We start from the raw sequence: 15,737 nt of genomic DNA on the forward strand, positions 1-15,737 counted from the left end.
GAAATCAAAGCTATCTTGTCAACGTGGTTCTTTGAAAAATCTTCTGCTATAATCATGTTGGTCTGTCTGATATAGATATTTGTCTTTTTCCTTTGTTGTATAGCTTATATCTAAGAGGGTATCCCACTAGCCTGTAACATTTCTATGCTAAGTGACCATTTATATTACAATTACTGCAAATAAAAGGTTTCACATTTCCAGCTTTAAAACAATCTTCTAAGGAATGCCCTTATATCTTGTAATAAGGGCAATAAGGTTTGTTGAAAGACTTGTCAATAATATATTTAAGCATGTGATGGCACTATTAAGTAGAGTGTCATTATCAATGTCAATATCAATTTTATTAGAACACATAATAATGTATTTAAGCATGTGATGACACTATTAAGTAGAGTGTCATTATCAATGTAAATTTTATCTTGAATGTTTTGAGATTGATAATACCGAAGTGGTTATTAATTGATGATAATACCAAAGTGGTAATTTTATAGTTTTCCTTAATTTTATCTTTGTATACTTCTATGATATTTTCATGGTGATCTTCGTCTTCCTCTCTCCGTTTCCATATAGAAATTGCCACACAAGAATTGAAAGTAAACTTCTATGATATCTCCTTAGGAATAAAGATGTTGGATGAAAGTGATAAATAAAATGAGAAACTTATAAATTTATTAAAGGGTAATAATAATTTTTTAAAAGTGTTATTATTTCACTTATAAATAAATAAATTAAAATAATATATATATATATATATTTAATTTTTTTAATTTATTTTTAATATCAACACATCAAATTATTAAATCAAATTTAAAACAAAAACAAAATAAAATTATTAGATGATTTAAGTTATTGATTCAACTAATGAATTAATAGTCAAACTGTCATAAACAAGAAATGATAAAGTGGTAAGTATATCATTTTATTAAACTTGCAAAAGCTGCAAATTTTTATTAAAAAAAATAATCAATTGAACGTTAAACTCACTAGTCTAACCAAACGGTTTGATCAAATCCGTTCAATATATAATATTTTACATCAATCACGACTGATGACATTAAATTTTTAATTAAATCAAATGATTCAGATTTAATAATTTTTTTTTTAATTTGATAATAAATATATCATCCCCTGAATTTACAAATCAACTAAAACTAAATCTATTTTCAAATCATCTCAGTGCATGTTTAGGATCGCGGCTGACTGGTGTGCGCTTCTAAATTTTTTTTAAAAAAATTATTTTGATATATAATACAAAATAAATTTGTTAATTACTCATTCCTCCATCTTCAGGGTGTCCTCAGGCCGAGTTTCTCACTATTTGGATGTAGTTTGCACGTGAAAGTTGACTTTTTATTAAGAACAACCCACAAATGTTGACTTCGGGGGCACCCAGTTTGCTCCTTTCCTGTTTGAAAGAAAACCAACAACCTGGTTGCCAGGACAAATCGTCCTTGGCAGGCGGCTTAGCTGATTCTAGACAATGATACAAAGAACACGAAATCATGCCAGCCTTTTGGTCCTTTCTTGATCAATTCACTCTCTTTGATTTTTCCTAGTGGCACTCACAACTTCCCCTCCTATCTTTCACCATCCTCCCTTTCTGCGACGACCCTCATTGGGTTGGTCTTGTGTTTTACTTTTACAACCAGTGGTTTCCATTTCTTTGTGTATTTTTTTTTTCTCTGGGTTTTGCTTTTAGAGCTTTGTTGACCCTTTCTCAATATTACATTACGACGACAGCATTTTTTCAAGAAAAGGACGCAATGCAAAATGAAAAATAAAAAATAAAACCCGAGTAACTCGTTGTCTTTAAAACCCCTCCTACATTATCTTTCCCTCCAACCACTCTACTCTCTTTCTTCCCTCTCTGAAAAAACAAACGAAAAACATTGTTTCTGTCCCTGAACTACTGCTCTTTTTCGTGTTCTTTGATTATTTTTTTGGAGATATTAATTACCCCACAATTAGAGAAAGAGTGATTGGAGATATTAATTACCCCACAATTAGAGACAGAGTAGCTGTGTTCTGCATGCTTAAAACATGGCGTTTGTTCAATCACTGTCAAAGACTGCCTCTGTTTTTGTTTTCGGTTTTGTGGTATTGAATTGCTTTGTTGTGGACAACTTTAGATCTCATGCCCAAGGGGTGACTCCACTCTTGCCACAAGATGAAGGTAAATGGTCATATTTCAACAATCTCCATTTTGTTTTTGTCAACAACTCAAAATATTTGGCAGAATAAATGGTTTTTTCTTTCTGGGTTTTCTTCGTGTATTGGCCAAGTGTTCTTGTTCTTAACATTAGTTGACAGACATGCTCTTGTCTTGTTCGTTGGAGGAAACTGTTGTTTTGACTTTCAGATTTTTCATTTCTCTTTAATAACTTTTTTTTTTTATCTCTTCTTGTCAAAAAAAAATTGTGTTTTATTTATTTTTTAAGATTAATCGGGAAAACATATTGCATGAATTGGGCAATAATAGGAAAAGAAGAGGAATTCGGTTTCTGGTCATAAAAAATTATTTTTGATAAAATATAAAACGATGCTTATACAATTCAAGAAGTGAGAAGGTGATATTATTAAAAAAATATATTTTTTCGTTTCTTCAATGTGACATATTTTTTGTATGTTCATCGTTTCAAGTAGCAACTGTTGCTTGAAAGTTGCATCTGTTCAACACGGCTTTCATTTATGGTGGAAGGTTCCTGCTTCCCTGGCATATTTGTTAAAATAAAGTACAAGAAATTATTGAAAAGGTGGTATTATTAAAAAAAAAAATATATTTTTCGTTTCTTCAATGTGACATATTTTTGGTATGCTCTTCGTTTCAAGGAGCAACTGTTGCTTGAAAGTTGCATCTGTTCAACACGGCTTTCATTTATGGTGGAGGCTTTCATTTATGGTGGAAGGTTCCTGCCTCCCTGGCATATTTGTATTGTTAGCTAAATTTATTTATGCTAGGTTTTCCAAATGTGCAAAGTATTTTTACTAGAACAACTGGGTGGTCCTATTTTCTCTTGTGTAATGTGATCAAGGAGTTACCTATCACTATCCTTGAGCAAGATTTGCAGAGGAAAGCTCTGGGAGGCACATGAAAAAGAAATGGCTCTAAAATATGTGCGGAATATTGGGTGAAAATCGAGAGTTTCGACCATGTTCATGTGATATATCCCAAAAAGGAAGGGTCTAGTAAAGTAAATCTGTGCAGGTCTATCTCACCCATGAACAGTTATGCTGATCGACGTGAAATTATGATTTGTTTTACTGGTAAATTCTCACATTATTGTAAGCATTTGTTCTTGGTGTTGCTTAACATGTGCTGTTACTATCTGATGCAACAGTGCAAATCCTTCAAACAATATCCAACAAACTGAAAAACAAGAATTGGACGACAATCGATCGAACTTCCTGCAGCAGCGCCCAGTGGAAGCTGTACATCAGCGATCCCCCCAAAAATGACAGAATTCAAAGCAATGTTACATGTGACTGTACATTTGAAAATAACACCGTCTGTCATGTCATCAGCTTGTATGCACTTGTTTCCTTATATCCCTCCTTTTTCTTCAGACATAATAACCACTCAGATAGAGATTAGACTCGTCTCAAGCAATGCTTTGATAATTAGAAGAATATATTTGTAGCAAACACTCTCTCTTGGATTTGGTACTGGTCCAATTTTATATGAACACTGTATCAATTCCTAAACCTCAGCTTATGGTAACGACCGCAGAGTCTAGGTGTTGTACGAAGACTTATCACCTCTTACCTCTTCCTCTTTATAATCATCTTTTTTTTCTCTCTTCTTCTGACAGCAAGCTGAAGGGTTTTAATCTGACTGGAGTTCTACCAGTGGAATTTCGAAATCTTACCCAACTGCGCGAAATGTGAGTGGCATTTGCGTATATATATTTCTTGTTAGTTAAGTTTTTTAGTGGACAGCGGAGATTATTTTCTATCTGGATTTATCGATGATTTTAATTAGTTTGCTTATGATCTCAGTGATTAGCTTTCTCCTTCAATGGGCTATCAATATGCAAGTTTCAAATTCTCCAGGGTTACAGTGTCGTAGTTGATAGACTCCTGTCCTGTTTTTTCTTGTTCTTTTTGGTTCTCTAGCATGGTTTAGTTGCCAAATAGCCCATCCACATTCTCTCAGTTTGATATACACTTACGTGTGAAATAATTTCCAAGTTTCAATGCCTCTTTTCTCAAACACAGACAGCCTTGTTCACTCGCATTTTAGTAGTTTTTTTTCCCCTTTATTGTTATCGTCTTAGCAAGATTTTGTTACAGCTGCAATGTGCAATGTAGAATATTACCATTCTTTTTACTCTATGACGATTTGAATTTTAGAATGACTGAAATGAAGCATCCTGCATTGTACAGTGATCTCTCTCGCAACTACTTAAATGGATCAATCCCAGGAAGTCTAGCTGAGCTCCCAAACCTTCAGAGTTTGTAAGTTTGTTTGTTCACTTGTATTTCCATGGAGTTTTCAATTGTGATATGGCCATTCAAGAAAAAAATAACCTGTTCACTATTTTTTCTTCTATACCTTAGATCTCTTCTGGCAAACCGCCTCTCCGGTTCAATTCCTAGGGAAATTGGCAGCTTTGCGACTCTGAAGTCCCTGTAAGTCTCAAAACAAAGCTCTCAACTTGTCCAGTAAATGAAATTCTGAGTTGCAATAAAATAGGTATTGCGTCTTGCAGGGTCCTGGAAGATAATCTACTAGGAGGGTCTCTTCATCCAGACCTTGGAAATTTGAAAAGCTTGGAGAGACTGTAAGACAGATGCCTTCATCTTCTATCTGAGTTTATTTATGTATCTACTTCATGATATTCAATCTAAGTCTTTTTATGTATGATACCAGTATTTGATGCTCACTCAGAAAAAAATATTTGTAACTTTGTATTATTTACCCCTGCAGTCTTCTCTCCGCAAACAATTTTTCAGGAACAATACCAGACACATTTGGCAATTTAAAGAATTTAAATGATTTGTAAGTGATGATGCGGGTCACAATTTTTTTTCTTATATAGTAATTACTGTGCTGAGCTTAAATATTCATCTGTTTCATATGCTCCTGCAGTAGGATAGATGGAAGTGAACTGTCAGGGAAGATACCTGACTTTATTGGGAACTGGACCAACATTACGACATTGTGAGTATTTACTTTGTTCCATTTATCTGCTAATGTGTCCTCGAGCACAAGCTGAATGGTATATTTCTCTTGCAGGGATTTGCAAGGAACATCCATGGAGGGTCCTATTCCCTCTACCATTTCACTGTTAAAAAAATTAACAACTTTGTGAGCTTAAGTTCCCTAACTTGTAGATTCACACTCGGTTCAAAGAATTTTGCCTCGTTGCTTTTCGGTAAGTCTGTATTTGAGAAAACTGATTTTTTCTGTTGTATTGATTTTTCAGGAGAATATCGGATTTGAAAGGATCCAGTTCAACTTTCCCTAATCTGAAAGATATGACAAATATGAAAAAACTGTGAGTTGAATGAGACTGATCAAATATATTGTTACAGCAATATTACATCAGTAATTGATTACATATTATTTTTTACTCAGGATTCTGAGAAATTGCTCAATGACTGGTTCAATCCCAGAATACCTTGGAAATATGGCAGTCCTAGATACTCTGTAAGTTACTCTGATTCAAAATGACAAGATGTGTAATGTGATTGACATCACTTTACTCTATCATTTGGTTTCATTTAAAGTAAGATAAAGCAAAGTGAATCAGTAAAGGTAAAGCAATAAGTTGATTCCTTAGTTATTCTGGTTGAACAAGGATCTTTCTCAACTTTTAAGTAGCTAACAATGAAGCTCCAGCCTTTTCCTCTTTTAAAACCGACAGTTTTGCATTTCATTTTTCCTTATTTTAGATTCTCATTGAGTAAGGTCGGGATGTTTTCAAACCAATCTTGATATGTCATATGAGATGCTATTGGTGATGTTCTACATTATAACAACGTAATAAAATATGTGAAAGATATCTTAACATTTGGAAGGAGTAGAAATTCTGCTGTATATGCTCTCTGTGAGCATGAGCTAGACCTGTATATAGTCTGCATGATTCAAAATCATGATGGTGGGGGCTCATGTTTTGAATTAGATTGCAGTGTGTTAGTATTGCCCAGAGCTAATTTTATCTAGTGCTTCTTTCACGTGCTTTCATTAATTTGTATACATTTCATTGCAGAGATCTGAGCTTTAACAAGTTGACAGGCCAGATTCCTGGCCCATTAGAGAGTTTGACAGATATAAAGTTCATGTAAGTCAATAAACGCATGCTTTCTGAAAGCACAGGATCATCGTTTCTAATATATTTCTCATAGTGACAGCTTGCTGGTTCGTGACCTGTTTATTAATGTGTAGGTTTCTGAATAACAACTTACTAACCGGAGATGTGCCTGCTTGGATACTGGGAAGCAGGAAAGACTTGTGAGTCTATTGTGAAGCTACACATGATTCTTTATACATGAAATACACCAATCTTTGTTCTCCTCAATCAACAACTATATTACCCCTGCCATGAAATTTTATTTCAGGGATTTATCTTACAACAATTTTACTGGATCAGCTGAGCAAAGTTGTCAACAGCTACCAGTGTAGGCATTATTTTTTCCCGTTACTTGTTTCTTCTCCATTGTCTCAAGTTGATTGCTAACTTCTATTTTGAAATTGTATAGGAACTTGGTTGCTAGTCATGTGTCAACTGGGAGTAACAAGTAAGTTCCTCCTTCACTAAGATGCCTTTTAAGAAATCTAGAAATTTGACTTATCGACAACCCTCATTCTTCTCTACAGGATTTCTTGGTGCTTGAACAAGGACCTTGTTTGCACAAGAAAACCTCAATGTAAGTGTGTAAAAACAGTACTCTGGTGTTTGATGAAGGTGTAATTACATAAATACAGTACTTTTTGTCCTAGGGAAGGCAGCTTATGATATTGATCCTTCGTTCTACAGACCATTCCTTGTTCATAAACTGTGGAGGGAGCAGGGAGACTGTTGGTGATAATGAATATGAAGACGACACAACTGCAGGGGGGGCAGCTGATTTTGCATCTATATTAGAAAAATGGGGTTATAGCAGTACAGGGACTTATATTGGCACTGATGACGGCGCTTACAAAGCAACAAATTCTTATGGTCTGAATGTGACCGGTGAAGGTTTTTACCAAACTGCTCGCCTTGCCCCTCAATCACTCAAGTACTATGGCCTGTGCATGCTGTCGGGCAGTTACAAAGTGCAGCTCCACTTTGCTGAAATTATGTATTCCAATAATCAGACTTTTAGCAGCCTTGGGAGGCGGATATTTGATATATCAATTCAAGTGAGTAAAATGATTTTCAAATTAGCGCATTTACTTGGGATTTTTCTTTTTATCTACGATTGTATTTCTAAATAACCTCATGAGACCTACCATGTGTTATGGATCCTTTTCAAGTTTCCATAGAAAACGTGCAAGAGTCATGCTCGGAACTTCTTCCTGCAGGGGAAGGTAGTTGAGACAAATTTCAATATTATGGAGGAAGCTGGAGGTGTTGGTATTGGCATCACTATGGTATATGATGGTATAATTGTTAATGGAAGCACACTGGAGATACACTTATACTGGTCAGGCAAAGGTACTACTGCTGTTCCTGACAGGGGTGTCTACGGACCTCTCATATCTGCCATTACAGTGACTCCAAGTAAGTCTTGACGAAATCAAGAGGATTTTTCGTTTCCATCAACGGTCTTTTTATTTAATTTGTTTCTCTCCTTGTAGACTTTAAGGTGGATAATGGTGGCGGATTATCAGTTGGAGCTATTATTGGCATTGTAGCTGCTTCATGTGTGCTTGCGGCATTGGTTTTGCTGGTCCTCCGGAAGAAAGGTTACTTGGGAGGGAAGGACCTTGAAGATAAAGGTAAGATTAATGGCACAAGAAGAATGTGTCTTATTTGATTGTGTGCATGCTGTAAACTTTTGCTGATTTTGAGATTCTGCTCATCACAGAACTCCGTGCTCTAGATCTCCAAACTGGTTATTTCAGCCTAAGGCAAATTAAACATGCGACCAATAATTTTGACCCTGCAAATAAGATAGGAGAAGGAGGATTTGGTCCAGTTTACAAGGTATTTATGAATTTTCCAGTTTACTATTTAGTTAGGTTATGTGCTGACAAAGTGTTCTTCTTGTATAAAATCTATCACACATGCAAAAGCTCAGTCTATTTTATTCCAGGGTATGTTGTCAGATGGTTCTGTAATTGCTGTAAAGCAGTTATCGGCCAAATCGAAACAAGGAAATCGTGAATTTGTGAATGAGATAGGCATGATATCTGCCTTGCAGCATCCCCATCTCGTGAAGCTTTATGGCTGTTGCATTGAAGGAAATCAGTTGTTGTTAGTATATGAATACTTGGAAAATAATAGCCTTGCTCGGGCTCTTTTTGGTAAATGCTTTAACAACTCCTTATACATAGTCTATAGAATGAGAATGAGAGATTAAATTGCTTTCCTGTTCCTCTGTCTCATCTCTATCAGGTCGTGATGAACACCAGATTAAACTGGACTGGCAAACAAGAAAGAAAATATTGCTGGGTATTGCAAAGGGATTAGCTTATCTTCATGAAGAGTCAAGGCTGAAGATTGTTCACAGAGACATAAAGGCAACTAATGTCCTGCTTGATAAGGATCTAAATGCCAAGATATCTGACTTTGGCTTAGCTAAGCTTGACGAAGAAGAAAACACTCATATTAGCACGCGGATTGCTGGGACAATGTGAGTTCTTTCTCCCCCTTGTTCTTTCAATTTAATTTCCTTGCTTGTGGTAAAGGGATAAATATATTTTAATCTTTTTTGGTAATGATACTTTGAACAGTATGGATATCAAATGGAAATATTGTAAAACGCAGACATATTATTTGATGGCATCTAATAACAGCAGCACAAATGATTATCGCCTTGTATATGATTGATTATACAAGGGAAAGAACATATAAATTTATTCCACAAGCTCATGGCCAATACTTACTCTCCTGGTTCTTTCTAATTTTTTCTTCAGAGGTTATATGGCTCCAGAATATGCTATGAGGGGTTACTTGACAGATAAAGCAGATGTTTACAGCTTTGGGGTTGTTGTTTTAGAAATTGTCAGTGGGAAGAGCAACACGAATTACAGACCGAAAGAGGAGTTTGTTTATCTTCTTGATTGGGTAACTTTTATCATTTCCTTTCAGAATTCTGTCTACACATTTTACATTTACACTGACCACCAATGAGCATGATTGTAGACTGATGGAAAATGCATGCTACTGATAATTGTAGGCCTATGTCCTGCAAGAGCAAGGAAACCTTCTAGAGCTTGTGGATCCAAGCCTTGGTTCAAACTACTCAAAAATAGAGGCATTGAGGATGCTTAACTTGGCTCTCTTGTGCACCAACCCATCTCCCACTTTGAGGCCATCAATGTCTTCTGCAGTGAAGATGCTTGAGGGAAAAATTCCAGTCCAAGCTCCGATAGTCAAGCGCAGTACCATGAACCCGGATGCAAGGTTCAAAGCCTTTGAGCTTCTCTCACATGATAGCCAAACACACGTCTCAAATGGATCTGAAAGCAGTCAGATACAGAAGAGCATATCAATGGATGGACCGTGGATCGATTCTGAATTTTCTATCGAAAGTAAGGATGAGATCATAGATTCCTCATCGAGCAAGCTTCTTAAGGATCTTTACGACGTCAACTTAGATTGATCAACGGAAATTGATGAAATAGTCCCTCCTTTTCTTTTGGTCTGGTAGTGTTCTGAGTTTGCAAATAAGATTGTAGAGTAATCAAGAAATACATTTTAAATGATTTGTTTTGGTATATGTTGATTCTTTTGTTAAGAAATAAACAACATTGGAGAGCTTGGTCTTTCGAATTGGCATTGTCAGCAGTGTATGTCACCATTTATCCAAATCTGCAGATTGGTTTTTGTCTAGAAGCACTTGTTCATGATCCTAAAGTGCATTTGAACAAAAACTTGTCTTCCATTACATATTGAGAAGGTGGGGTATTTCTAGCAGAAAGCACGGCAATCGATGGGAAATATAGCATTATGGTATGGTTTGATATAGGCAGACACAAGTCTGTTCAGTTGCTGATAGACTAATCACTTATTAAGGGATTTTTCAAACAAACATTTGTCCACACCCGATGCATTTGCATCAACTGCATCTCCTGCTTAGACTTAGTTATTCTGTGTTTCAAAGACAGGCGTGGGTTTTTGCCCTTACTCAGCAAGATGCCTAGGCGTCCAATATTGTTGACTCAGGTACACTTTTTATATGTTTTTTTAAAGCTAAAGTTTTGTTTGACACGAGAGCCACTTATTCTTTCATTTCATCATATTTTACTTTGAAATTTAGTAAACAACCCAATTTGTTAGAGAGACTTTCGTGTGTGGCTACCCCTTCAAATGAGGTTTTGTTTGAGGAATATGTTTATATTGATTATAAGGTTAAGGTTCAAGGTAGAAAGCTTTTAGGTGATTTTAGAAATAATAGGTTTTAATGTGAAACTAGATATAGATTGGTTGTCAAGGTTCCTTGCCATAATTGATTTCTGGAGTAAAACAATGGTTTTCAAACTTGATGAGGAGACAGAGTTTGTTTTTCATGGAGATGGGTTATCATCTTCCTCGCGTATTCTCTCAGCCATCACGAGAAAGATGGTACAAAAGGGTATACAAGGTTTTTTGGCTTATGTGCAGGATACGAACATGGAGGTTTTGAAGATGAAACAAGTATCGATAGTTAAGAAATTCATTGATGTTTTACCTAATGACTTACCTGGACTACCTCCTAGTAGGGAGATAGAATTATGTATTGATCTAGTTTATAGTACAAAACTAACTTTGATGGCATTGTATAGGATAACATTAGTGGAATTAAAAGAGTTAAAGGAGTAGATTTAAGATTTGTTGGATAAAGGGTTTATTCATCCGAGTATGTTTACATGGGGAGCACCTATTTTGTTTATAAGGAAGAAGGATGATTTGATGAGGATGTGTATAGACTATAGACAGTTAGAGAAGGTCACCATTAAGAATAGATACCCACACCCTCGCATTGATGAACTTTTTTATTAGTTACAAGGAGCTCAGTGTTTCTGATTTACAATCGAGGTATCACCAATTGATGATTAGGAAGTAGGATATTCATAAAAATGCTTTTAGAACTTATTATGGACACTTTTGTTACCCATTTTTTGGGTTTCCACAAAACAAAATGAGAAAATACAAAAAAATATATATAAAAAAAAATATTCGGAAGAAATCCAAAAAATAATAGGAGCGAGAAAAGGATGCTGGAATACCAAGAAAGGCCAAAATTGGTTGAGGAGGTTTAAAAATGTAAAAGATTGAAATTTGACAGTATATTTTTTGACTGATGAGAGCCCTCTTGACAAAGAAAATTCAAGTTAAGAAAGAAAAGTCCAAAATCAGATGTTTATGGACTTAATTAAATTTTATCTAAGGTTTAATTGAATTTATGGAGGGTTGGATTGTAAGATAAATTGATTTTTAAGTCAATTTAGGCTTTTATTGAAAGAAATTAAAGTTATGGGGTCCAATTATAATTTTTAAGAGTTGATTTGTTCAAATCAGGGGTTTAATTGCATAATTATTGAAGTTTGGTGGTCAATTAGGGATTTAATTGAAACAATCAGAACCCAAGGACCAAACTGAAAAGGGCACTAAAATGGAGGGATCCAATTATAATATTTCCGGGGGGTTGATTACAAAATTGCAAAAAAATTCAATGACCAAATCAGAAGTATCTAATTGAATTTTGAAACGGCGCTGTTTCGTGGACACCATTCATTATCTCTTCCATGCAGCCGTTTTTCAGCAGTAAAGGCTGAGGCATTTTCTGCAGCATGGCGTCCGTTAGGGAGCATGCTTGAAGGCTGTGATCCCTCTACATGCAGATTACAAGCGGCCGTTACCAACACAAGGCTGTATCTGGCCTATAAAAGCAGGAGAAGAAGACTGAAACCAGGGAGAGAAAAAGAAGGAGACAAAGGGAGAGCACAGTGAAGAGACGAAAGAAAACCGACAGAGGGAGACGAACAAAAAAAAAGGGGCAGAAAGAAGAGAGCCGCACCAGCACTGCCCACGCCATTTTCAGGTCATCATCTTCTTCGTCCAGCAGCCACTGCCATTCTCCATCAGAGCCGCTCCAGCACTGCACAGCAGAAAGGAGAAAGAAGAAGAGTAAGGGAGAGCGGGGACATAAAGAAAACAGGAAAATAAAATAGGAGAACGAGGCGAGACAGAGAGGAGGAAGAGAGCAGAACAGAGAAGGAAAAGCAACGAGAGAGGAAAGAAAAAACAGAGGGAGAGGGGAACGCAAGGAAGAGAAAACAATGGGGAACGCAAGGAAGAGCGTAAGAAACTAAAGAGAAGGAAGCAGAGAAAGGAGAACAACCCAGCAGAGCAGCACAACCATCGGCCTCCTTTTCTCCAAAACCAGTCTCCAGAACGAAGGAAATACCAGAGGAAGCCACCATCACCACCGGCTTCACTCTCTTCAGAACCAGGGAACCAGCAGAAGAGGCCAGCATCACCATCAGCTTCCTTTCTTCAAAACCAGGTCTGTTTCTCTTCCATTCTCCAACTCTGCAAAAATAAAATGCATGTTACTGTGCGAAGGTAATTTAATTACCTTCGCACAGTCTATGCACGCGTGAAGAAATTCACGCGTGCTTTAGGTTGTTTATCCGGGTCACTGGTTTGGTTCAGTGACCTAGCCAGGCCTGCGGGGTCCAGCCCCAATTTCTCTACTGCATTTTAATTAACATCAATTTGTATTTTTGTACTGTAAATTAGATATAAATACGGTATTAAAATACCTGGTTTTTGTCAAGACATTAAAAAAATAAAAAATATTTTTTTTTATGCATACGGCCAAGTCTCTCTAAAAAAAATAAAAAATAAAAATCATATTGTAACTTCATAAAAAAAAAAAAAAAAAGATTTTAGCATGCATGTTGAGCTTTAATAATCAGTTTATTAAAAGTTACGAGAACTAGGCCAATATTTCAAAAAATAAAAAATTAAAAAAAATATTTTGTTTTCTTTTAATATCTAGGGTTATGATCTTATATGTAAGATATACTCCATATATTAAGTTCTTTTATTGAGGTTAGAACGATTAGTTTTCCAATAAGATAAGGATCTCCTTACTGAGGTGAACTTTTCTTAAATCACAGACGGACCAACAACTAGAAAGCACAACAAGACTTTAGATTTATCACACAATAAAACAATGCAGCTTACCTTAGGTAGGGCGTATTTAGGGTGCTAATACCTTCCATTTACGCAACCAGTCCCCGTACCCGATCTCTGAGATCAGTTAGGGTTCCTAGTGATCAAAATACTAGGTGGCGACTCCCATTCTAATGTTTCATTGATAAGAGACAAGAATTCCTTGTCTTCTAATATTTTCCAGATCGATAGAAGATAGATACAAGATTTTGATGGTGGTGGTTTTCGTCGTGATGCCGCACACGTGCGATAGACACTACGAGTTCTTAGTGTTGTCTTTTGAGTAAAAGAATGCCCCAACGACCTTTATAGACATGATGAACAAGGTTTTTAGGTTGTTTATTGATAGATTTGTTATAGTGTTCATTAATGATATCTTGGTGTATTCAAGGAGTGAAGAGAAACATGAAAAGAATTTGAGATTGGTGCCTCAAACTCTGAGAAATCATCAATTTTATTGGAAAGTTCTGGAAAAGTGAGTTTTTGTTAGAGAGTATTGGATTTTAGGACATGTGGTGTTCAAGAATAGGATAGAGGTTGATCCAGAGAAGGTAGAGACAGTTAAGCAATGGCCTAGATCCATTATGGTATCTAAGATTAGGAGAAGGATTGCTTTGATAATTATACGAATATCTATTATGCCTTGATATAGGACTTGTTAGTAACTTCATGCTAACAGAGAGTAGTTAGTCTATATGCATATATATAGTATTCTGTATACCTAACTGGTGAGAGAGACACTAGCATGAGGCAACTTATCCTCCTATAGTGGTCACCTTCAGGTTTCATTTGATATCTGACATGTATTCCACTACTTTATGATAATATGCGTTGTATATATATTTATATCAAGATAAATTGACTTGCAAACTATTAATATCTAAAATGTATATTAAATGTTATTCCCCCACTTAATTTGTTGAACTCACCTCTCATTTTTTATATTATTTCAAGTTCTTAGTTTATGTTAGCATGTGGACTTTGTTTAGTGTTCCTACTTCTTCAGTTTTGACCAGTATACTTTGCATGTTCACGAGACTTTCCTTTTAGTTTTGATTTAATATATTAGACGTTCCACTATTACTTTGTTTTAATTAAGTTTAGATTTTGACAATGTAATGAGTATTATGAATTCTTGTTTTTATTTTTATTACTGATGAGAAGTTTTGAACCATCATTTGGTTTCATTAGTTTTGAATAATATAATATTTTGAAAGATTATGAAATATTGTGTATTTTTAAATAACTTGTTCTTTTGATATGTCAATTCTGAGGTTAGTATAAGTGGGGTGTCCCGCTGGCACCTCCTCTACATTTACTGGTAATGAACCCAAGATTTAGGTCGTCATAGTATTCTTTTTAATATACTATCAAACATAAAGGGAATTAGCTTAACTTATCCGTGTGTTTTAGATCTAGTTAGTTTATATAAATCTAGTTGATTTCAATATTATATCCTTGTATTTTAGACCATTCTTCAATATATTCTTCTTCAATATTATACCCTTACTCGAGAATTAAACTTCCATCTAATTTATTAAGAAATAATTTTGAAAAAGCAAAAACTACATACCTTGTTTACAATTATAATATCTCATATCTCATAACTCAATCACGACTCAATCGTCCTGGGTCTCAATCCTACAAACATCATCATCATCACAACCATAATATTTATAACATACATTGAATAACAAATATCATTATAGAGGAATAAATGAGATAAACACGTGTAAATGAAACATGATTATATGAATTTCAGAGTTAATTTCATCTATTCATGTTTGAACATCAATTATATAAATTAAGTTATATAAATGTTTTAATATTTCAAAATACAAGGATATACTCCCTAGAACTACATAACAAAAAGTGAACAAAAGCTAGGATCTACTCATGTTGTGCATGTGATGGTCCTGAAACAAAATACATATTATTGAAACATGAATATTAAAATAAGTATAATAACACAAATATCCAACAATTTAAAATGACAAACATGTATTTATAATCTATTCACTTCTCCATTTTTGTTTCCATTGGAACTTTTTCTCATTCAACTACTAAAACCATTTCATCTTTCATTTTCAACTTCCATTCAAGATTCCATAAGATCAACCATAAATATTTTTGCCTAACTCATTGTCAATACCAATTTCACCGGTATCATCATCACCCTGTAGGCATCGATGCTTAGTGATCCCTTTACCCAGGACCGTAACATACACTAAATATATGTGTAGTCGATGCATGGTGATCCCCTTATCCCAGATCCTAACATACACTAAATGTATGCTATTATATGCCATATAGGCGTCGATGCATGGTGATCCCCTTACCAGACATCCTAACATACACTAAATGTATGTTATTCTATGCCCTATAGGTGTCGATGCATGGTGATCCCCTTACCAAAGATCC

The 15,737-nt window shown here is 35.3% G+C and overlaps 1 protein-coding gene and 1 long non-coding RNA gene across 2 annotated transcripts; one reads left to right on the forward strand and one right to left on the reverse strand.

The window, feature by feature from the left end:
* Window positions 1–1,509: 1,509 nt before the first annotated feature.
* Window positions 1,510–9,989, forward strand: LOC118063588 (probable LRR receptor-like serine/threonine-protein kinase At1g53430). The gene is made up of 24 exons (XM_035077662.2): window positions 1,510–2,173; window positions 3,339–3,525; window positions 3,810–3,881; window positions 4,384–4,455; window positions 4,558–4,629; window positions 4,710–4,781; window positions 4,928–4,999; window positions 5,090–5,161; window positions 5,237–5,308; window positions 5,427–5,498; window positions 5,579–5,650; window positions 6,213–6,284; window positions 6,389–6,454; window positions 6,562–6,621; window positions 6,703–6,741; window positions 6,821–6,870; window positions 6,981–7,348; window positions 7,511–7,709; window positions 7,787–7,927; window positions 8,017–8,135; window positions 8,245–8,455; window positions 8,547–8,784; window positions 9,068–9,218; window positions 9,331–9,989. The coding sequence occupies exons 1-24, from the start codon at window positions 2,041–2,043 to the stop codon at window positions 9,754–9,756; spliced, it is 3,108 nt and encodes a 1,035-aa protein (XP_034933553.1). The 5' UTR covers window positions 1,510–2,040; the 3' UTR covers window positions 9,757–9,989.
* A 1,790-nt stretch (window positions 9,990–11,779) lies between these two features.
* LOC140955467 (uncharacterized) lies at window positions 11,780–12,616 on the reverse strand. Its single transcript, XR_012169548.1, has 3 exons — window positions 12,478–12,616; window positions 12,154–12,234; window positions 11,780–12,016 (listed from the first exon to the last, which is right to left on the reverse strand). It is a non-coding gene; the product is annotated as an uncharacterized lncRNA (long non-coding RNA).
* Between the last annotated feature and the right edge of the window lie 3,121 nt (window positions 12,617–15,737).

This window comes from Populus alba, chromosome 1, assembly GCF_005239225.2.
Source record: "Populus alba chromosome 1, ASM523922v2, whole genome shotgun sequence".
Classification (NCBI taxonomy): domain Eukaryota; kingdom Viridiplantae; phylum Streptophyta; class Magnoliopsida; order Malpighiales; family Salicaceae; genus Populus; species Populus alba.

Coding starts and splice junctions, on each gene's coding strand:
- LOC118063588 (XM_035077662.2), top strand. CDS start 2,041: ATGGCGTTTGTTCAATCACTGTCAAAGACTGCCTCTGTTTTTGTTTTC. Junction 3,526..3,809: donor GTCTGTCATGTCATCAGCTT/GTATGCACTTGT, acceptor TTCTTCTGACAG/CAAGCTGAAGGGTTTTAATC. Junction 6,742..6,820: donor GTGTCAACTGGGAGTAACAA/GTAAGTTCCTCC, acceptor TCTTCTCTACAG/GATTTCTTGGTGCTTGAACA.